At 42.3% G+C, this 22,602-nt stretch overlaps 2 protein-coding genes across 6 annotated transcripts in view; one reads left to right on the top strand and one right to left on the bottom strand.

The window, feature by feature from the left end:
- Positions 1-15,200, top strand: part of frrs1b (ferric-chelate reductase 1b) — a 30,863-nt gene extending 15,663 nt beyond the window's left edge. For 3 of the 4 annotated variants that reach the window (XM_064949168.1, XM_064949166.1, XM_064949167.1), the window contains 15 exons: positions 9,172-9,367; positions 9,724-9,878; positions 10,133-10,227; positions 10,410-10,557; positions 10,704-10,886; positions 11,078-11,176; positions 11,346-11,496; positions 11,930-12,043; positions 12,238-12,353; positions 12,553-12,639; positions 13,498-13,595; positions 13,715-13,773; positions 13,975-14,118; positions 14,679-14,746; positions 14,822-15,200. In XM_064949168.1, the coding sequence (XP_064805240.1) occupies positions 9,172-9,367; positions 9,724-9,878; positions 10,133-10,227; positions 10,410-10,557; positions 10,704-10,886; positions 11,078-11,176; positions 11,346-11,496; positions 11,930-12,043; positions 12,238-12,353; positions 12,553-12,639; positions 13,498-13,595; positions 13,715-13,773; positions 13,975-14,118; positions 14,679-14,746; positions 14,822-14,914 (1,806 nt within the window). In that variant the 3' untranslated portion in view covers positions 14,915-15,200. The remainder of the gene's footprint in view (positions 1-9,171; positions 9,368-9,723; positions 9,879-10,132; positions 10,228-10,409; positions 10,558-10,703; positions 10,887-11,077; positions 11,177-11,345; positions 11,497-11,929; positions 12,044-12,237; positions 12,354-12,552; positions 12,640-13,497; positions 13,596-13,714; positions 13,774-13,974; positions 14,119-14,678; positions 14,747-14,821) is intronic. The other variant, XM_064949169.1, reaches the window with a different exon arrangement.
- A 2-nt stretch (positions 15,201-15,202) lies between these two features.
- Positions 15,203-22,602, bottom strand: part of palmdb (palmdelphin b) — a 38,482-nt gene continuing 31,082 nt past the window's right edge. For both annotated transcript variants that reach the window (XM_064949163.1, XM_064949164.1), the window contains 3 exons: positions 16,722-18,834; positions 16,491-16,582; positions 15,203-16,359 (listed from right to left, as the gene is read on the bottom strand). In XM_064949163.1, coding sequence (XP_064805235.1) covers positions 16,279-16,359; positions 16,491-16,582; positions 16,722-18,834 — 2,286 coding nt within the window. In that variant the 3' untranslated portion in view covers positions 15,203-16,278. The remainder of the gene's footprint in view (positions 16,360-16,490; positions 16,583-16,721; positions 18,835-22,602) is intronic.

Here is a 22,602-nt window from a genome sequence, read left to right on the forward strand (position 1 = left end):
CTGTAACAGACTGATGAGGTAAATTTCCCTTTGCTTCTTGAATGTCCTATATCTTGAAAACTTGACTGCTGAATTGCAAAACATTTTGTAACTGTCTCAATAGTAGACTAATGAGAAAAATATCAAAAGAATAATTATTTTGTAGATATTTCCTTTTAAAGGGCAATTCCATCACTTTTCAACCTTATTGGTTATCTCCATCACAAAACAAATGTCTACATATTTGAAAACGGCGCATTTTTCTATGTTTTGTGTAAAAATATTAAAAGTTCTACATCATGTGAAGCCAGAACCCTCCTTTCTAGAAACTCATTGCAGGTTTTGAAAACACTTTTTGCTCTTAATCCTACCCTGTGATGATGCAGAGAAGCATTTTATAGGATCTTTCTTCTCATGGAAATGCTCTGTTTTCAGATATGTAGACACTGGTTTGGTGCGAGGGCCATAACTAGGGTTTGAGTTTTAGTGAGATCCGGAAGGAATAACTTTAAAAAAATATTTGTTTGAAGTTAATTTACTGCATTGCTATACAACAACAAAAAAACATGTTACGATGCTTTTTGGAGAACAGCAAACACAAGAAAACATCACCCCAGCCATTATCACCTTGGCTGCTCTAGATTCATTCACTTCAGTCGATTTACAAAAAAACACAAAGCCTATCTATACAATTGTAATGTTATACCCTTGAAAGGGGGGAAATATGATAAATGATTCACACTGACATGTAGCATCAGCGACGAAACAAAAACATGACATTTTTAGGACTCTATTGTTTGCATTTTGATTGCATTTTAATGTAGTCCTATAGGGAAGATGTTCATACTGAAACATATCTTTTTTATGTTCCTAACATGTTTGATGAGATTAGTGCAGAATTTCTCAGGGGACCACAAATGGGGCCCAGACCCCAAGTTTGGGAACCACAGTACCAACCTCTCTCTCTGTGCTTGCTTCCTCTGTCTCTCTCTGCTTTAAAAAATAAATAATATTTATTTCACTGTTTATTTAACCAGGTAGGCCAGTTGAGAACAAGTTCTCATTTACAACTGCGACCTGGCCAAGATAAAGCAAAGCAGTGCAACAAAAACAGAGTTACACATTAACAAATGTACAGTCAATAACACAATAGAAAAATCTGTGTACAGTGTGTGCAAATGTAGAAGAGTAGGGAGGTAAGGCGATGGAGGTGAAATAATTACAATTTAGCATTAACAATGGAGTTGTTGATGTGCAAGTAGAGATACTGGGGTGCAAAATAGCAAGAGGATAAGTAACAATATGGGGATGAGGTAGTTGGGTGTGGTATTTACAGACTAGCTGTGTCTGCTCTGACAGCTGATGCTTAAAGTTAGAGAGGGAGATATACGGCTTCAGTGATTTTTGCAATTCGTTCCAGTCATTGGCAGCAGAGAACTGGAAGGAAATGCGGCCAAATGAAGTGTTGGCTTTGGGGATGACCCGTGAAATATACCTGCTGGAGTGCATGCTATTGGTGGGTGTTGCTATGGCGACCAGTGAGCTGAGATAAGCCGGGGCTTTACCTAGCCTAGACCTAGATGAACCGGAGCCAGTGGGTTTGGCGACGAATATGTAGTGAGGGCCAGACATCGAGAGCATACAGGTCGAATTGGTGGGTAGTATATGGGGCTTTGGTGACAAAGCGGATGGCACTGTGATAGACTACATCCAATTAGCTGAGTAGAGTGTTGGCGGCTATTTTGTAAATTACATTGCCGAAGTCAAGGATCGGTAGGATAGTCAGTTTTACGAGGGTATGTTTGGCAGCATGAGTGAAGGAGGCTTTGTTGCGAAATAGTATGTTGATTCTCGATTTAATTTTGGATTGGAGATGCTTAATGTGAGTCTGGAAGGAGAGTTTACAGTCTAACCAGACACCTAGGTATTTGTAGTCTACAAGTCAGAACCGTCCAGAGTAGTGATGCTAGTCGGGTGGGAGGGTGCAAGCAGCAATCGGTAAAGAGCATGCATTTAGTTTTACTTGTATTTGAGAGCAGTTGGAGGCCTCGGAAAGAGTGTTGTATGGCATTGAAGCTTGTTTGGAGGTTTGTAAACAGTGTCCAAAGAAGGGCCAGATGTATACAGAATGGTGTCGTCTGCGTAGAGGTGGATCAGAGAATTACCAGCAGCAAGAGTGACATCATTGATATACACAGAGAAAAGAGCCGGCCCGAGAATTGAACCCTGTGGCACCCCCATAGAATGCCAGAGGTCCGGACAACAGGCCCTCCGATTTGACACACTGATCTCTAGCTGAGAAGTAGTTGGCGAAGCAGTCATTTGAGAAGAGAAGGCTTTTGAGTCTGCCAATAAGAATGCGGTGATTGACAGAGTCGAAAGCCTTGGCCAGGTCGATGAAGACTGCTGCACAGTACTGTCTTTTATCGATGGCGGTTATGATATCGTTTAGGACCTTGAGCGTGGCTGAGGTGCACCCATGACCAGCTCGGAAACCAGATTGCATAGTGGAGAAGGTACGGTGGGGTTCGAAATGGTCGGTGATCTGTTTTGTTAACTTGGCTTTCGAAGATTTTTAGAAAGGCAGGGCAGGATGGATATGCTGTTGGTCTATAACAGTTTGGGTCTAGCGTATCTCCCCCTTTGAAGAGGGGGATGACCGTGGCAGCTTTCCAATCTTTGGAGATCTCAGATACAAAAGAGAGGTTGAATCAAAAAAGAAAAATAGTCAAAGCAAATTTTATTGGTCACATACACATGGTTAGCAGATGTGGTGATCACCCATAACTGCGTGGCAATGCACGCCTGGAACTCAATCATCGAGTTTGCAGCAGACACTACAGCGGTAGGCTTGACTACCAACAATGACGAGACAGCCTACAGGGAGGATGTGAGGGCCCTCTGAGTGTGGTGTCAGGAAAATAACCTCACACTCAACATCAACAAAACAAAGGAGATGATCGTAGACTTCAGGATACAGCAGAGGGAGCACCACCCTATCCACATCGACAGGACAGTAGTGGAGAAGATGGAAAGTTTTAAGTTCCTCGGCGTACACATCACGGACAAACTGAAATGGTCCACCCACTCAGACAGCATGGTGAAGAAGGCGCAACAACGCCTCTTCAACCTCAGGAGGCTGAAGAAATTTGGCTTGTCACCTAAAACAAATTTTTACAGATGCACAATCGAGAGCATCCAGTCGTGCTGTATCACCTCCTGGTATGACAACTGCTTCGCCCATAACCGTAAGGCTCTCCAGAGGGTGAGATCTGCACAACGCATCACTGGGGGCAAACTACCTGCCCTCCAGGACACCTACAGCACCCGATGTCACAGGAAGGCCAAAAGGATCATCAAGGACAATAACCACCCGAGCCACTGCTTGTTAACCCTGCTATCATTCTGATGGCGAGGTCAGTACAGGTCCATCAAAGCGGGGACCGAGAGACTGAAAAGAGCTTCTATCTCAAGGCCATCAGACTGTTAAACAGCCATCACTAACATTGAGTGACTGCTGCCAACATACTGACTCAAATCTTTAGCCACTTTAATAATAAAAAAATGGATATAATGTTTCAATAGTCACTTTAAACAATGGCACTTTATATAATGTTTACATACTGTACTCCATACCATCTACTGCATCTTGCCTATGCCGCAGGGCCATCGCTCATCCATATATTTATATGTACATATTCTTTTACACTTCTGTGTGTTTATAAGGTAGTTGTTGTGAAATTGTTAGATTACTTGTTAGATATTACTGCACGGTCAGAACTAGAAGCACAAGCATTTTGCTGAACTCGCTACACCTGCACTCACTCAAATAGGGGTTGCAACAATTTCGGCAGATCATTTTAGAAAGAGAGGGTCCAGATTTTGCAGTTCTTTCAGAACATCATCTGTCTGGATTTGTTGGGTGAGACAACACCCAACAAGAAGCGGGGGATGCTGCAGGGGTTGCTGAGATGTTGGCCGGGGTAGGGGTAGCCAGGTGGAAAGCATGGCCAGCCGTAGAAAAATGCTTATTGAAATTATCGTAGATTTATCACTAGTGACAATGTTTTGTATCCTCCGTGCAGTGGGCAGCTGGGAGGAGGTGCTCTTATTCTCCATGGACTTTAGTGTCCCAAAACCTTTTGGAAAAAGTGCTACAGGATGCACATTTCTGTTTGAAAAAGCTAGCCTTAGCTTTCCTAACAGACTGAGTATATTGGTTCCTGACTTCCCTGAAAAGTTGCATATCGTGGGGGCTATTCGATGCTAATGCAGAACGCCACAGGATGTTTTTGTGCTGGTCAAGGGCAGTCAAGTCTGGGGTGAACCACAAGGGCTATATCTGCTTCCTCCTGCATGCTTCGCATCCTGCCTCAGCCTCTCCACTGAGCTCCACATCACCGTCTGTCTCCGTAACTCTCTGTGAAGTTTGCTTCTTACTTCATCCTTCTAGCTGGCTAAGTAATACTAGCCAGAGCCCTTCAACATTACTGTAATAGAGGTCTCTGTCGTCAGATACCCACCTGACTGAAATATCTAGAAGTGACTATTTACTACTTGTGCACTCATTCTTCGAGAGTCATTTTTTGTTTGTTTGGGATGTCTGTAGACACATTAGGAGTCGTGGGACGGTTTTAAAATAGCCTTTTGTCTGGCATCTTGCAAAACATAATCGCTTCCAGACTATTTGCCTATTGAGCCAACCGTGATCTTGGGGAGCTCGTTCCGCGTTTCCCTCGACCTGTGCCGCGAGAGTGCGGAGTTATCCATTTAAAAGAGTGGTGAATATGCTGCAGGCGAACATAACAAACAAACCACTTCATGATTCCACTCTTTTGCAAAGAGGCAGGTGTGATTAGAACTCAGTCAGATCAAAAATATGAGCATTCTGAGCTTTGATCAACGCTGGGAGCAATATTTAGATGTTGACCCGTAATTGATTTTCTTTATTTTGTACTTTGTTACAGCCTGAATTCAAAATGTATGATTTTTTTTTTTTACCCATCTACACACAATACCCAATAATGATAAAGTGAAAACATGTTTTTAGAAATGTTGGGAAATGTATCAAATTTTTTGCACATTTTATAGAAAATGAAATGCAGAAATATGTCATTTAAATAAGTATTCGCACCCCTGAGTCACTACTTTGTAGAAGGACCTTTTGGCGGTGATTACAGCTTTGAGTCATCTTGGGTATGACTGTATCAACTTTCACGTTTGGATTTGGGAATTTTCTTCAATACACACTACCCTCTGTGGTGCCTTGCGGTCAGAGGCCGAGGATTTGCCATACCAGGCAGTGATGCAACCCGTCAGGATGCTCTCGATGGTGCAGCTGTAAAACCTTTGAGGATCTGAGGACCATTGCCAAATCTTTTCAGTCTCCTGAGGGGGAATGGGTTTTGTCGTTCCCTCTTCACGACTGTCTTGGTGTGCTTGGATGAAAGTGGGAAGAGTTTGTTGGTGATGTGGACGCCAAGGAACTTGAAGCTCTCAACCTGCTCCACTACATCCCCATCGATGAGAATGGGGGCGTGCTCGGTCCTCCCTTTTCCTGTATTCCACAATCATCTCTTTATTCCACTGTTGTCATCAGCAAACTTAATGACGGTGTTGGAGTTGAGCCTGGCCATGCAGTCATGAGTGAACAGGGAGTACAGGAGGGGACTGAGCAAGCACCCCTGAGGGGCTCCCATGTTGAGGATCAGTGTGGCGGATGAGTTTTTACCTACCCTTACAACCTGGGGGTGGCAGGTCAGGAAGTCTAGGATCCAGTTGCAGAGGGAGGAGTTTAGTCCCAGGGTCCTAAGCTTAGTGATGAGCTTTGAGGACAATATGGTGTTGAACGCTGAGCTGTAGTCAATGAATAGCATTCTCACATAGGTGTTCCTTTTGTTCAGGTGGGAAAGGGCAGTGTGGAGTGCAATGGAGATGGTTCTAGTAGGGTTTCTGGGATAATGGTGTTGTGAGCCATGACCAGCCTTTCAAAGCATTTCATGGCTACAGATGTGAGTGCTTACGGGTCGGTAGTCATTTACGCAGGTTACTTTAGTATTCTTGGGGACAGGGACTATGGTGGTCTGCTTGAAACATATTGGTATTACAGACTCCGACAGGGAGTGGTTGAAAATGTCAGTGAAGACACTTGGCAGTTGGTCAGGGTATGCTCGGATTAAACGTTCTGGTAATCCGTCTGGCCAAGTGGCCTTGTGAATGTTGGCCTGTTTAAAGGTCTTACTCATATTGGCTGCGGAGAGCGTGATCACATAGTCATCCGGAAAAGCTGATGCTCTTATGCATGCTTCAGTGTAACTTGCCTCAAAACGAGCATAGAAGTTATTTAGCTCGTCTGGTAGGCTTGTGTCACTGGGCAGCTCTCGGCTGTGCTTCCCTTTTGTAGTGTGTAATAGTTTTCCAGCCCTGACACATCTGACGAGCATCGGAGCCTGTGTAGTAGGATTCGATCTTAGTCCTGTATTGATGCTTTGCTTGTTTTGATGGTTCGTCGGAGGGCATAGCGGGATATCTTATAAGCTCCTTGAAAGCGGCAGCTCTACCATTTCGCTTTGTGTGAATTTTGCCTGTAATCCATGGCTTCTGGTTGGGGTCAGTTTTTTAATGTCCCATTTTGAAGGATATACGTGCTTTCAGTTTGCAATATTTATTTTCCAGCGATTGAACGTTCACTAGCAGAACGGAAGGCAAGGGCAGATTAAGTCACTCATCGCCTGATCCTCACAAGGCACCCTGATCTTTTGCCTCAATCTCAGTTTCCTTCTCCAGCGAATCACAGGGTTTGAGCCTGGTCGGGTGTCTGCAGTATATCCCTCGTGTCCGACTCATTGAAGAAGAACTCCTCGTCCAATTTGAGGTGTATAATCCCAGTTCTGATGTCCAGAAGCTCTTTTCAGTCATAAGAGATGGTAGTAGCAACATTATGTACAAAACAAGTTACGAACAACATGAGAAAAATAAAAAATAGCAAGATTGGTTGAGAGCCAATAAGACAGCAACCCTACCCTCTGGCACCATCACCTGTACACATAGGTTGACAATACACAGGTTGACAAATGTGGCTCAATTCAGTTGTTTCAGAGTCCCGCAATAAGAGCTACGACACTAATGTTCTTTGGGTGTCACTGAGTAGACTGATACCCCATGTCATTGATACACAATCCATAGGTAAGGCTGTACAGTGAAATAAGTATGCCCCCAATGCAATTCTAAAGTATAATATATCCAGTGTGATTTCAACAGATTTTTGTCAAATTAACAAATTGTCTTTTGTTGATTTTTTTAAATCTAACAACATTCCGACCTTGTTTAGCATGATCTATTCAATTATGGCGTAATTATACTATTTGTATTAATTTGCATTACTGTCGATGACATACTTTTTATTTTGAAAGCTAACCGCAAAGTCCACTATTATGGCTAATCCTTATTGTGGCTAATCCTTATTGTGGCTAATCCTTATTGTGGCTAATCCTTATTGTGGCTAGCTTCACATAGATGGGTACGACCACCATTAATCAAATAAGAACTGTCTTATAAATTCTGGTTATTTTAGATGATTACACCTAGCTATATAGTTTGCAAACTATAGCTACTAAAACAGATTGTTGTTTTGCTATGTTTTTGGGGAAGAACATTGTTTGCATCCATGCGCTAGCAAGGTTTTTTTTATTGACCAGCACTGGGGGTGAGCGAGACAACTTTACCAGCATCATAGCATACGTATCGATGAATCGTTATGACATATGCAGTGTAATCAATGTGTAATAACTACCTAAAAGTATGAACGCGTTAAATTAAAATGTGACATGCAGTCATATTCAGGTCCTGATTGGTCAACAAGCTTAATTGACACGTGAAATGTTATTTGACACGCAAAGACCCAAACGGCGTTCCATAGAATGAGAAATCCTGGTTGAGAATGAAACAACTGAAACAACAGCACAGCAAGTAAAGGAAAGAAATAGGTTTTGATGATGTTTTACTGGTAATGGGGATGTACGTAAATGCCATGAAAATATATTTTTTGTTCTCTGTGTGTGTGTGTGTGTGTGTGTGTGTGTGTGACATTTTTATTTAACTAGGCAAGTCCGTTAAGAACAAATTCCTATTTACACTGCCGGTCTACGCTGGGCCAATTGTGTGCCGTCCTATGGGACTCCCGATCACGGCCGGATGTGATACAGCCTGGATTCGAACAGGGACTGTAGTGACGCCTCTTGCACTAAGATGCAGTCCCTTAGACTGCTGCGTTTGTGTGTGTGTAACTATTTAACTGTACTAGAATGCTTAAAGGGCCATTAAAATGTTAAATATCGGTATTGTTTTGTTGTTGGAAAGAAACATATCGGTATCGGCCAAAATTGTCATCAGTGCATCACTAAAACGAACCATGGCAGAGCTAGTGCCTGCAAAAAGACACCATTACTATTGCTCTCTATTGGACACACCAAACATTTTTTTCACAATGAGCTATTTATACAGTTAGAAATTCCTTGGCTTTTAAAGACTGCAAAAGGCATATTTGGCTGACCTTAAATCAAATGCTAGTGTAAGAGTAATTATTGATATGACTGTGAGCGTGGACCAAACAAAGTAAGGTGAAGGTGAAAGACTCCTTGCATATCTCCAACCACAATGGCTATTGTGATGTTATAAATACTGGGGTAATCCTCCAGCATAATAGGTAACATTTGGGCTTAGATTAAGTAACATGTAGACAATCAAATCAGTGCAATAGCAGGAGTATAAGGGGAGACATTAGCCAAATTAGGCCTAATGGAATGCCCACACTGTGCAAGGATGGCGATAGGCCACATCCTCACACAACTGTAAATCGTAAGTCAACTAACATTTTCCTCTTCCCACTCTTTCTTTATGAAGTGCCTTCAAATAAAGTCAATATGGTTTTCCATCCTGTCTGGCGCCATACTGTAGGCCTATGTGTAAGCTATTAAGTAGTCCAAGAATCATTTTGTCTTTTGGAAGAAAAAAAAAGAAAAAAAAAATGTTTTTAAAATTGCAAGCTAGCTGAGAACCAGAATAAGCATAGGTCTACCCATGACCAAAAATGCCATTAGTCAGTTACAGTATGTTGTATGACCCTGAACTCTCTCATACAAACCACATCTTCATAACCTTCATTATAACCTCTGTATTGTCTTGTCTTTCCAGATGCCGGGTCCACATCCCCTGTTAGTGGTGGTGGCTGTGTGTTTAATAAAGACGGCCTCTGGCTTCGCCAATGGAAAAGTGTCTCCTGCATGCGGAGATATGACACCACAGCATGGCCATGACTCCAGCTCTAAACCTGCCCCTTATAACATCACCCTGGACAAACCCACATTCAGCCCTGGTGACCATATCACAGGTAGCCTACTATATATTTGTTTCTGGTTTTATATAGGGATATTGCTGTTCAATATCAACATTTGTGTTCACATCGGTGTAAATGTGCCCGAGTTAGCAAAATAGCTAATTCTCATCCATAATCCCTGGAATATTTCAAAGAGCATATTTAACTGAAAAAGTTTAGTATTTTAGAAACCATCTCCTGCCAGTGTGCCGTTGAGCAAGTAAATTAACCCCAAAACTGCTCCCGGGGGCGCTGCGCTGTGTCTTACCCATTCCTCCTACCTCTTTGTGGGTGTGTGTATTTGTGTGTCTTGGGGGGTTGGGACAATGGAAACATGAAAATGTCTTGAGTTTTTTGCTTTCTATTAACAGTGACCTTACGGGTTGTTCCCACATATGGGAGCATCTCCTTCAAAGGTTTCCTGATTGAAGCAAGGGATGCTGGGAACCCGGACGGTCTGGCTGTTGGATCATTCAGCCTCCTCAACCCTTCTGAGTCACAGCTCCTACATTGTGGCCACACACAGGTAGAGATGATGTTACCCGACCTCAATTATATACTACATGATTGCTGGAAACACAAGCTAAGTATTGTAAAGCTCTGGCTGTCTGGAATTACTATTCGGTTGCGTTTGAATATCATGCCGTCCTCAACAACCTTCACCAGCCATATCATTAGTAAAACAGACTAGATGCTACTTGTCTCAGCCACATACCTCAATGGAGTTAGTACTGTGTAAGAGAAGTTTATTGTATGATAAGCAACCCTGTCATTTTGAAGGGATCTGCAGTAAGCCACACCAGCAAATCCAAGAAGACAGAGATACAGGCCGTGTGGGAGGCTCCAAAAAACCCCCCATCCGATGTCCAATTTATGTGCGTAATTATCTCCTTTATTCTCATTATGCCAATCGCTAAATGTGATATTCTTCCATTCTATTGCTAAGGTGTTGTTGATGCTGTACTGAATCAATGCTGACAGCTATGTAAGTTGCTGTGGATAAAAACAATCTTCTGCTAAATGACTTAATAATAATATAATTATATTGTTGTTTCAGGGCCACAGTGGTGCAGAAGTATAAAGTCTATTGGGTGCAGATCCCAGGGCCGGTGGTGTCTCTGAATGGGGCGACTGGGGTTCCACCACCAAACCCCACCACCACCACTACTGCTGTGACCACAACTCTGTCTGCGCTGACCAGACCTGTGAGTCACTCACCACCAGGATTGTCTCTAAGTATAGAGAGAAGAGACTGAGGATGAATCAGCATGTTTACGCTGACCGACAGGTTGTGGATGATGATTATGTGTGGTGGTGATGGAGAATTGAACCCTCTCCCTCTCTTCCTCAGTTCAGCTCAGAGGGTTGTGGTAGGAGTAAGTCCTGTCTGCGTGACCCTGTGGGATGCGACCCAGGCAGAGACCCCCTGTGCTTTTTCCTCTCCTTCACTCCAGAGGAGCGGACTGTGCTGTTTGAGCTCAGTGGACCAGCTGATGGATACCTGTCCTTCGCCTTGTCGCTGGACAAATGGATGGTTGGTATGACCCCAGAAAGACTACCAAAGAAGTCTTCTATAACCACTTGGAGCTTGTGTGGACTTAAATGATATGCCAGATGTCGGGCTACTATCTGTGGTATTTCAATATGGCATATGCACAGTGAGATTTGTTTTATGAAGCCATACAATATAATTGTAACTCATTTGAGTTTTGTATTTATGTGTAGGGGAATGATGATGTATACCTGTGTGTGAGAGATGGGGACAGTGTGGACATCAATGCTGCATATGTCTCTGGCCGAGCTCACCCTGAATTGGCCTCTGAGGTATACACAATTTATGTTTTGCAAAGTTCTGATAAAAATATGAAATAATAGATTTGTGAATGTTTTTTTATTTGTGTGTTGCTTGTTTGTTTTAGATGGTTGTTTCATAGATTGACCTCTATAGTTACCTCACTGATCTTTGACCTATGACCTTTTGTGTTCTCTCCAGAATGTTCTTTCAGACACAGCTTGGCAGCTGGCAGATGGGGTCATTCAGTGTCGTTTCCGTAGAGACATACTCCTCCCCCGTCAGATTGAGAGCAGGTTCAGCCTGGACCAGAGCTACTTCCTGTTCATAGCCCACGGGAGGGCTGAAGATGGTATGACCATGTGTCTTTATGTAATGCTTTCCTATTTGTTTACCAACCTTTGGTGCTATACTATAGTCTCATACATATTATTGATTATTCCTATTGTGCCAGATATATTGTAGATGCTGGTACTGAACTTGACATCTACTGTGGCTAGATTAAACATTCCTGACCTCAACCCCTCATTGTTGACTCAGGTGTGGGCTAGGCTGTGCCAAGTGTTTTGAACGAGCTCACTGCTGTTTTGTACGTGAGATTTCAGGTTTAAGCTGTGATTATCTAGTACAGTAGTCATACCCGCCATATGTGTGAATCACTTGCCAATGATAAAACATTGGTAAATAGTTCCAACATCTATTTACCACAGTGCTTAACTGGCAGTGCTGGATCTAGTGTTGGTCCCAGACATAGACATTATCTTCATCCATCCATCCATCTTAAGGTGTGATCTATAGACATGACCGGCAGCCTCTGATATCCACTCATCAGACAGTCATCACAGGTCCCCCTGAGAATCTAGCTGGCTCCAGGTCTCCCCTGCTCATTAAGTTCCATGGTAAGCCTGTAGTTTACAGAAAGATAAGCCTTTTATGACCTGCCTTGTTTGAATAGGAAGTGTTGCCACAAAGACACACATTTCATTATTTAATATAACACACGGTTAACACTTAAGTTCCATACACTTGTTTCAGTATATGTCTGGCTCATACAAACACAGAGAACTAAGTGTGTATCCCTCTGTATCCCCAGGTGTGTTTATGCTTGTGGCCTGGATGACGACAGTGACCACAGGGGTCATCATTGCACGCTACTTCAAACACGACTGTCCAGAAACAAGACTATTTGGACGCAGGCTATGGTTTCAGGTAAAGACAGTTTGTTTAAAGTGCTTTGTCTTGATTAATATATTTGGTTAATTCTTGAGGCTTGTTATCAGAGATGAGTTAGTGATGGATAATGCTCAAACCACCATCTTTCTGAATTTCCTCCTGAAAACAAGTGTTATTTCAACCCTATTTTCACCATGGTGATGATTAATGTAGGATTTTGTAAATGTCTCTACAGGTGCACCGAGCCTTGATGACCCTGACCGTGCTCCTTACCTGTGTGGGATTCTCACTACCCTTCATCTACCGAGGCGGTTGGAGCAGGGTAAGACTGGAATACCTCCCTCGGTCATCACCACATGCTACACATCTGACAGTCAGTCACTCCATCTGTCTCTCTGTATTTCTGGCTGGCTGGCCATATATTGTGTCATTATAATTTAGCTGCTTGAGTGCCTGTGTGCGTGTGTCTTAGAATCAAATTTATTTGAATGTCTGTCTTAGAACTGAATCATCACCACTCAGCTGTGTGTCATGTTCTCCCTTTTCTCTCATGCTGCCTCCTCCACCAAGCTGTCTGTCTGCCTTAGTCATTCTGGCCCTGCTGGACAGAGAAGGACAAGAGCGAGAATGTTGAGTGCTGTAGTTGAGCCAAGTAACCAATTATCACTGACTTACAAAGCTGAATAACTAGCATTACGTCAGCATAAGGCATGTATGGGAGAACAATAATTTGTTGGAGTGACATTGATTGATGGTTGAAATTATCTGCACCTGTTTATCTTTTTAAGGAAGGCTTTTTCAAACGTTTGTCCACTTTGCGTCCTGCCAAAATATATATTTTCATTTTGGTGCTATTCCCCCCAGTGACCATTTAGAGGTCACCCTTCCCTTCAAGTGCTACAGAGTCAGCTGGAAGACAAATTTAGTATAACTGCCAAAAATTCCAAGATATTTATTTTATTTTGAGGCTGACTGTATCTTGTGTGCCAATTCAATTCCTGTTATTTACAGGGACTGCTGTACCCTGGATCCATCGTGTTGATCCTCTCTTATCTTCCACTGTTGTTCAGAAGTTCCTGTAGTGTTGTTCTAGTGTTTGCTCAGATACCTATAGTGTTGTTCACCTCTAGTGTGTCTAATTCTGTACTGTAATACTGTTGCTCTGCGCTGTCTCCATCAGCATGCCGGCTCCCACCCTTACCTGGGCTGTACTGTCATGGCTCTATCTTTTATCCAGCCTATCATGGCCCTCCTCAGACCCGCCACAGACTCCTCACGGTACAACCTAAATCCCCCTACAGTGATCCGTTTCTGAGATCTGTCAAACGTGTTAGCTATCTATATTGTGTAGCAGGATCCAGGAATCAACCGTGCTGTATTTTACGGTCTTTCCACAGAAGGTACATATTCAACTGGATGCATTTGGGAACAGGCACTATTGCACGGGTACTTGCAGGTTAGAGATTCATCTTAATCTTAACAATGTTGACATGATGATGAAGACGATTATTATCTTGATATACGGATAATGATGCCAACAATAAAAGCAATGTTTAGAACAATGACTGCAACAGCAACAATGGTGTATCCAAACCTAGTGATTGCAACAACCTTCTCTACCCTGTCAATCATAACCCCAGTATCTCTCCTGTTGTAGTTGTGGCCATCTTCCTGGGTATACAGCAGCAGGCCTTGCTTCTCCCTGGCCCCTGGTCCACTGGTGTCCTGGCAGGTTGCGTTGTCTGGGGAGTCCTGGTAGACCTGCTACTTGAGTTCCACAGTAAAGTAGTCATCGTAACAGGTTGGTTTCTTTTGATTTATTCAGATAAATCTTTGTAAGAATAAATTATTATTGACAATGACAACCTTCTCCATGCTGTTCTCTCCTTTCCCACTTCCTATTCTTTCCAACAATTGTTCACTTTTAATATGTCCCTGGTTCTGGAACTGCTGAATTAGACCTTATAACAATGTAATTATTTGACTGTTTAATAATCAATGTTGTTTTGCTTGGAGGGAACAAATCAATTACACAGTCTGATTCCATTAAGCATAGAAGAGAATTGAAGACAAATTGTTTGGTGCGTGGGCAGGAATGCTAAGCAGGTTTAAATGTCAACAACAAAAAAACACTAGTCTTCATAACGAGAGACTTGAGTATGTAAAATCATTTTTCACTTGTTGAGATGTCTTCCTTGATTACAATAATACGTATTTCTCTTACAGTAATGTGTGTGTATATAAGGTTGAAATATATATTAAATTGTTATTTCCAGGGATGTAGTAGTCACACAGAAAGCCAAATATCTCTATGTATTCTGAATACTGGAACTTTGTGGTAAATCTCTAACCTCTGTACAGGGAGGACTCTTGCTGAGGACGAAGAAAAGATTCTGGGTACTCACTCGGATAGTGAGAGACAGAGAAAGGTATGCTTGAAGTAAAGTGTTCTTTTATATTAAGTTTGTCCACTCTGATTTAATTTTCACTCCACTTTCTTTCAGGTATCTCGATTCAAAAAGATTGTCTTGGCTGTGTTCCTCGTGGGAAATGTTGGATTTTTGTCTGTTCTCCTAAACACAATAAGAAATGTGTGACTGGGAATCACATACTCCTTGTTAGGGGTCATTGTACACAATAATAGTATAGACTATGTATTACTTAATTAAGCCATGTTGCTCTTTTTTACACACTACTGCCATTTTCTTTTTAAGATTCCACTGAACATATTAAAACGTGTCCTTAAAAAATGGTAAATGGATGAACAACATTTGTATTTAAGAACTAAATCTGTCTGCGCTTTTGAATAAATATGTTACATCATCTTAAGATACTCTTTATAAATCATTCCCCCCGTCATTAAAATAAAGACTTTTGAACAAATGTATTCATACGTGGTATTTATTGTTGCACTAATCTATTGAACACTTGCAGTAAGAATACAAGGAAAATCACCTGAAAAATAATGTAATAAAGTGGCCTCTCTCTTATTTTAGGTAATTTCCTTACACAATTTAAAATGTTAGCAAGCAATACTGGTGATTTTTGTATAAGCAAAACAGTAACAAGTAAGCATACAAACATACTTAATGAAACAATGTCAATTATTTTTTGTTTCATGAACTCTATTATCAGCGTTAACTGGCAATTCTCAAAAAATGGAGCTTGTTTAATACTCTGCCTCAATAATTATTTAAAAGCAGAAACATTTTCCTTCTTTGAAAATTGTAAACATCTGACATTTGTAGGGAAATGCACAATATAGAAAAGTATATATATTTTTTTTTTAATAAGCATTTTTTTTTCTCTTTTCCTTTTTGATTCTGGAAATAGTATTTTATTTTAAACATGGAATCTGTTAAAAGGGAAACGGCTGCCCATCGCCGTTATTGTTTTTAAAGTATCGCAAAAGGATGTGGTGGTTTCACCATTAAGGATTCCAGCTTTTAAGGAAATGTTAAAAATGTATTTCAATCAAACATGATTTCACATGGTGTATAATGTCCGTTCAACATATCTCAGATTTCAGCAACTGATTGAATATATTTTTTGATACAAGTTACATGTTATAGTATTGTATCATACAGTATGTTAAATGCCCACACCAATATTTCTGGAAAACACAGTACGAAAGTACAATAAATATAAGCTTATTTCCTTTAGCAAGACAATACACCAAAATATGTTTTCAGATTTGCTCACATTAAAATTTCATAAAATGTTAGCATCTGTGGACTAAACATTACATTCATTTACATTCAGGCATCTTGGCGGGCGAACACACAATACTATTTCCTGGCACTTGGACCAGAGAATCGATAACATTACAGAAGCAGCAAGTGTGGTTAAATGTCGCAACATGAAACAATCATGAGTTTGCAGCACTGCATTAAGTCTATTAACTCCGCTGAAAGTGGACAGACAATATTTTCACCAGTGACTTCAGATTGTACTCTGTTCTTCACTCGGCAAACTCCCCAGCCTCCCAGCGCAGCGCCAAGGCGCTCTTACGCCTTCCTCCAGCTCCATACACCTCAGGAAACTGAGAGACAATCACCTGATTTGAGCTCCTGTGGCTTTCTTTCAATTATATTTATGCTTTACATCAAATGCGATATTGACACTCGACTATGGTAGTTGTATGATAACACAACAGAATTTTGGTTCACTTACTCTGTGATCACAGGATAGGGCTGAGCGATCCATCTTGTATGCAGTTTTCATTGGTGATGATGGCGAAGACTTACACTTCAGTGGCGCATCAGCTGAAATATGGTCAAGACACAATGTTTTCAATTGGTTGATATTCATAGACTAAAGCACAACATGTTCCAGCTTAGTTTAAGAGTAGGGTCAGAAGTTCTTCCTGACCAAATATATGAGACAAACTTTGTATCAACTTACCTTCAAACGACAAGCTGTCCATGAGATTCTCGGCCACTAGGCCTGTGTTGTTGTACATCCCTTTCGGATAGATGTTCGCTCTTTCTTTCTTCAGCTCCTCTTCGCGCTGTTTCACCATCTTGATCTCCTCGTCCACCAATGACAGCTGGCTCCTGGAGCGCAGCTTGAAGAAGGGGTTGTTGAGGAATGTCGAGGAGCATTCCTGGCCCTGCTGCTCACAGGCCGTGTTCAGGCAGAACTCTGAGGCGCTCCTGATGATCAGGTTGGATGTCTCTAGGATGATGAAGTTGGCATTGGAGGTTTCATCCGAGTGCCACTCGTTAGCTCTGGAGGTGTCTCTGGCGCCATGTCTTGGACTTCCTTCCGGTTCTAGTATAATGATGCTGTTGGCAGGCAGATCGTGTTTCAGTGGCCCCTTTGCCGGCGAAGACGTAATAATGAATGATGGAGTAGTTTTGGATCTGGGTATGTTGCAGCTGCCGTCCTCCATACTCTCAAACGTCTTCCTCTTTTCGTCAACCTCCTGACATAGCTTCGCTGGGAGCAAGATGACTGGCTTGGCATTTGTCTGAGCACATTCTGTAGGTTTCGTCCCATTGGAGAAACCCCTGTCCCGCTTAAAGCTGTCTTCTCTCTCCATGGCCAGGCGGATCTCCCTCTCAATGGAGGTCTCTGGGAATTCTTCATAAGGGGACCTGTAGCTGGAATCGCCCAGGCCTGAGTCCTCTGAGCAGGGGCTAAACTGGGTGTGGGGATACTCAGCTCCACCCATAGCCAAATTTTCTAGGCTCGTATCTCTCGTCTTGGGTCTGTCAATGTTCCTGACTGGAGTGTACATGAAGCTGTGGCTACCCATGAGGGGCCCACACTGCCTTGTGGTGGGTGACAGCACCAGGTTCTTGGTCTGCTCTTCCATCTCCCTCCACTGTTTCCGGGCCAGCTGGAAGTCCACATGCTCTGTGCTGACGTTCTCACTCTTGGTCTCCTGGATAACGCAGAAGTCCTTTGGAAGCTTCTTGTTGGGATCTGCCTTGCAAGACGTATTGTGCCTTGAACCATTGCCATTTCCCTCCTCGTCTTCAGAGATTTTGGACAGGCTTTGGAGCAGTGCTGCAGGATTATATGTCACTTCCTGTGCAATACCAGTGAGGTAATCTGGTTGCTCCAACACTTCCAGTTCCTCTTCCTTTGGTATCTTCACTTGAACTTCCTCCTCGTTATCGTCATGGTTGTCAACGTTTTGCACTTCAACCTTTTGGACGAAGAGATCCTGTGCACTCAGTTGGAGGCTATCCAGATAGTCATCATCGTCCTCATGGTTGATCGAGGAGGAAAATATCGCCCTCCATTTATTTGCTCCATCTTCACTCTCATCGTCTGAAGAGGCCTCTGCTATCTCAACACGCAGGCATTCATCCACCTCGTCTGGGTCCAGACCATGACAGGACTCGTTGGAGACATCCGACAGAACCTCCTCTCTGATGTACTGTTCTAGTAAAGACTCGTCTGGGACATCACTGATGTAGTTTTCTAATGGGCCATATTGAATCTCTTTTGTGTCTTTATCCTCACCATCTTCATCATCCTCTGGGTTGGACACAGTATCTTCAGGCTGTTCTAGTTCTTGGGTGTCCTGTCTCTTACGATGAGCTTCGTTCTCATACACACTGTCAACACTTGACGGTGTGTCAGAGACAGACGAAGTGATGGATTCGTTTCGGTTGAGTTCTTCATGGCTAGACAAAGCCTCCTTTCGAAATGGGTTACCTGTGCAGAGCCCGTTTCCTAAGCCGTCAAGCTCATCGATCATACTAGCCGGTAAATCTGCTAGAATTTCTAGCAACGCTTTCTTTCCTATGGATTCTAGTGAGTCCGCCTCTAAACAGACTTGTTCCTCTTCTGTTCCTCCTAAGCCCTTTTTGTTTTCAGTTGAGTCAGTGAGCGAGAGTTCCTTTTCATAGGCAATTACGCTGGTCATCTCCGTTTGTTCACTGGTCTCCATGGTTACTGCCTTCGAGAAGGATCTGGGTTCGTTTGGATTGTGATTCTGAGGGTTACTGCAACCTTCGTTCAGTTCTTTACCATCCGTCACACTTGCCACAGCGGTAGCTCTCTGAAAGAAATGAAAAGGTATTCACCCGTCAGTAAGGGAGATTGGGAATTGTTACAGTGTTACATGTTATTCCCTCACTGAGTGCAGTATCGCTGAGTTTGGCACTTTGTATATGAAAATCATTTTCTCTTTTCCCTCTGTAGCCTTTCTCTAGGCTTTAGATTGGTTTGTTCTTCCTCTCCTTCTTTCCCCCTTCTTACTTAGTTGAAATGTCTCTGTTATATTGTCCCCTTATTTCCCAAGTGATAGGTAAAGCCTTTTCTACACAGCTCAGCCAAACAATAGACCTTATTACAGTGACCTGTATATTACACCGAACAGACAGCAGATCATTTGTGAAGAGGTTTTGCTTGATTCTAGATCTAGGTAAAAGGGTTTGGTATTCACTCAAAAAGCATTATTCTACAGAGTCTATCTGAATCCTGTGGAACACATAAGAAACCAATCCAAGCAAATCCTATCTTTGTCCTTTCCCATCTATGGCCACTTTACAATTTGTACCAAACACGTTGAAAACAAAACAGAGAGGATCACATGTAATTTCAGAGGGGTGGACTCATCAAAGTTGTTTGTTTACTATTGCAGTGAATTGACAAATTGGGTTAATCCACAGTGAGGATGAACAAGAACACCAGTTGTGCCAGCTGAATTAGATGGCTCTGGCTCCGGCTTATATAAGACTGCAGGATTGACTTTCACCCACGCTGTGTGTGTGTGTGTGTGTGTGTGTGTGTGTGCGTGTGTGCGTGTGTGCGTGTGTGCGTGTGTGCGTGTGTGCGTGTGTGCGTGTGTGCGTGTGCGTGCGTGCGTGCGTGCGTGTGTGTGTACACCCGCAGACCCCCCCAGCATGCCCAGGGGTAGTGGTGTCCCCATGTCGCCGCTCAGCACCACCACCATGGGAGAGACAGGAAACTGACTGCTGATTGGTGTCATAACGAGGGAAAAACTTAGATAGAAAAACCGTGACAGGTTGAGCAGAACACACAACGCATGCATTTCCAGTCAATTAACCTGAGCAAATGAATTTGTTTGCTTTTAGAAATGTAATGATTCTTAAAAATGTTATAGTTGGAACTGTTCGTGGTGAATTTGAAGTTTGTTCTGTGTTCTGAAATTACTGTGAAAATTAAACTATTTTCTCAAACAGTATTTACATGTCACATTTGTGATTTATGCTATCCACACTTTACTGTGTATAGTTTAGACTTTTTTTCTACGGATGGTGATTCATTATCACCTACTTTTCACACACCACACAGGGATTGATTAGATGCCAACACCAAAACTGACTGTTTCAGTGGAATATACAGTGTCTCCATGACGCCACGCAAGTCAGGTGTCTTGCTTTGATTTTTAATCAGGGAAACAGTGTTTTCCTTCTCATCTTAACTCCATCATTCCACCCACGGTTCTGCATCTATGACCAGACAAGCTAATCAAAAGAATCTCTTGTATCCTATCTGTTGTGTAAAATGTGTTGTACATCATGAGGCTATTTCCCAGACAAAGATTAAGCGTAATCCTGGACTGAAAAGCACATTCAATGGAGATTATCCGGGAAACTGCCACCTAAATGTTCAACCTGGGTCTTTGCCAAGCCCAACTCCAGAGAAAGGCTCACATCAAGCACTGAGCTGTGGCTTCTTTCACACCAAAGCTCGGAGTATTTAACAGCTCCAAACAGCAAGGACTGCCAACAGTCATTCATAATGAGACCATAATCCTCATCTATCCTATGACTTTCTTTACAACTGTCACTGTAGGCAAATTCCTTTGTGTTGTTACAGAGCTGTTGCTACAAAAAAACACTGTGAAACAAGATTTTAATTGTTATTAGCTGTTGTTGTCAGGATAGTTTTGTTTGGATGTTTTGACAATGTGTCAGACAAATCAAATCAAAACATGTTTTGTGAAATAGCATAACATATTTATAACTTTATATTTCTTCTCCCTGTGAATGTGTTGAGATAATAGTTTAGTCATTCAAAATATTTCTTAGGTGGAATAATTTGGCAAGGCACAACAATATGATATCCTACCTCCATTGTCAGCTCAGCAACATCTCCCAGATATGTCTCTATCCCTGCTTTATCAGAACCAGATAGCTAGTTCAATGCAGTCTGTATTGTGTAGCTACAAACAACAGAGGTGATACAGGGCTCAAGGTATTTCCGCTGGTTGACAGCACCACTAACCTTTCTCTCTTTTCTTCCTGTCACCGTCATCATTTTGAACCATCTAATCCCACACAAATGCTACACAAACATTCCTCTGCGACAATACAACGGGGCAAAGATGGATAAAACAAAGTTTCCTTCTGTCCAAGGTCTGATATAGACACATCATCAAGCCAAACACAAAAAGCCATTAAGTCCAATCAAAAATAAGACAGAAGTGCTGAGCACCATGGCAACCCCCAGTAGTCAGACCACTTAGCACACAGTTTGAGTGCACAAACTTCCACCACAGTCTCACAGGCTCTCAGGCATGAGCTGTCGTGTCCTAAGTATCTGTATGCAATAAAAAATGCAGCGTCAATGTGAGATTAGCATCAAGCACACAGAAAGAGAGACAGAACTGATGTGTTAGAACAGAACAGAACATCATAGCCATAGAAATATAATCAAATGCACATGACCCTATGGTACCTACCAGAAGCTTCCAACAGATGAGCCAGAAGGAGATCATCTTGATCTTACTGGTCCAGACAAATCAAAATACACTCTTCACAACAAACACCTAACATGGACTCTGAGTGACTGTGTGTGATGCGGTGGGAGAAATACCCAGCCTTATTGATAACTGATCAGAGGTGTTGATCAGTGAATGGTACCCATGTTGAAAGAACTAGAGGGGCACTCTATTGGCAGAAATGCCACTGTGATGAGGTTGATGCTGGAGATGGTTGTTCCTCAGGCTACTTCCTAATCACGGATGTGGCTACATGTTATGGTGGTGTCCTAGTGCACTCCCAGTCACTGAGTGGCCATTGAGTGCCCCTGTGTAATCCATGGACTTTTAGCAAGCCACTCAATAGGTGACCAAGGTCATGATGGGATTGATTTTAGCCTGAATGGTGGCATCATGGAGATATTTTCTGCAGGGAATGAGATTGAAAGCTGCATGTGACATTTGTGATGTGTTTTTGTTGTTGTTGTTGTGTGTGTTCCCAGCTTGCGAAGCATCATCCAAATTACACATCAACTAAATGCCACGTTGAATTCTGAAGTCGCTTGCATGTGCGTCATTCGTAAGTGCCTGCAGGAGGCAGGATGCTTGGCAAGAAAGCTGTTGTACACTCTGCTTATTAGTTTCAAGGCTGTTCTCTATACAAAAGGAACAGTAGCTGTGAAGTTCGGGAACAGAACAGGCTCGGTGAAAAGAGACATGGTGTACGTGGGTGGGTTGGAAACATGGAGTATGACCAATGATGTATATAAACCCTGAATTGCTCATGCTATGTATTGGCCATTAAGAGGCTTTGAACTGACCGGTCGGATATATTGTCACTGGAATTCTAAAAAATTGTAAGTGTATTTAAGTATTTTGTTGTTTTAGTGGGGAGACAGTAACATTTAGTTTTCAGGTTTAACTCATATAATATAATTTAAAAGTATGCATTAGTGTGTGTAATAGAATAAATGTGGCAAAAACTAATGTAGACATTAATAAATGCATTTAGCTTCCAAAATATTTGTACAATGACGGGGCTTCAACACAGTGCCCCCCTATGAGTCATCTAGTGTATGGAAATCATTGAGGACGACT

The sequence above is a fragment of the Oncorhynchus masou genome, chromosome 30 (assembly GCF_036934945.1).
Source record: "Oncorhynchus masou masou isolate Uvic2021 chromosome 30, UVic_Omas_1.1, whole genome shotgun sequence".
NCBI lineage: Eukaryota > Metazoa > Chordata > Actinopteri > Salmoniformes > Salmonidae > Oncorhynchus > Oncorhynchus masou.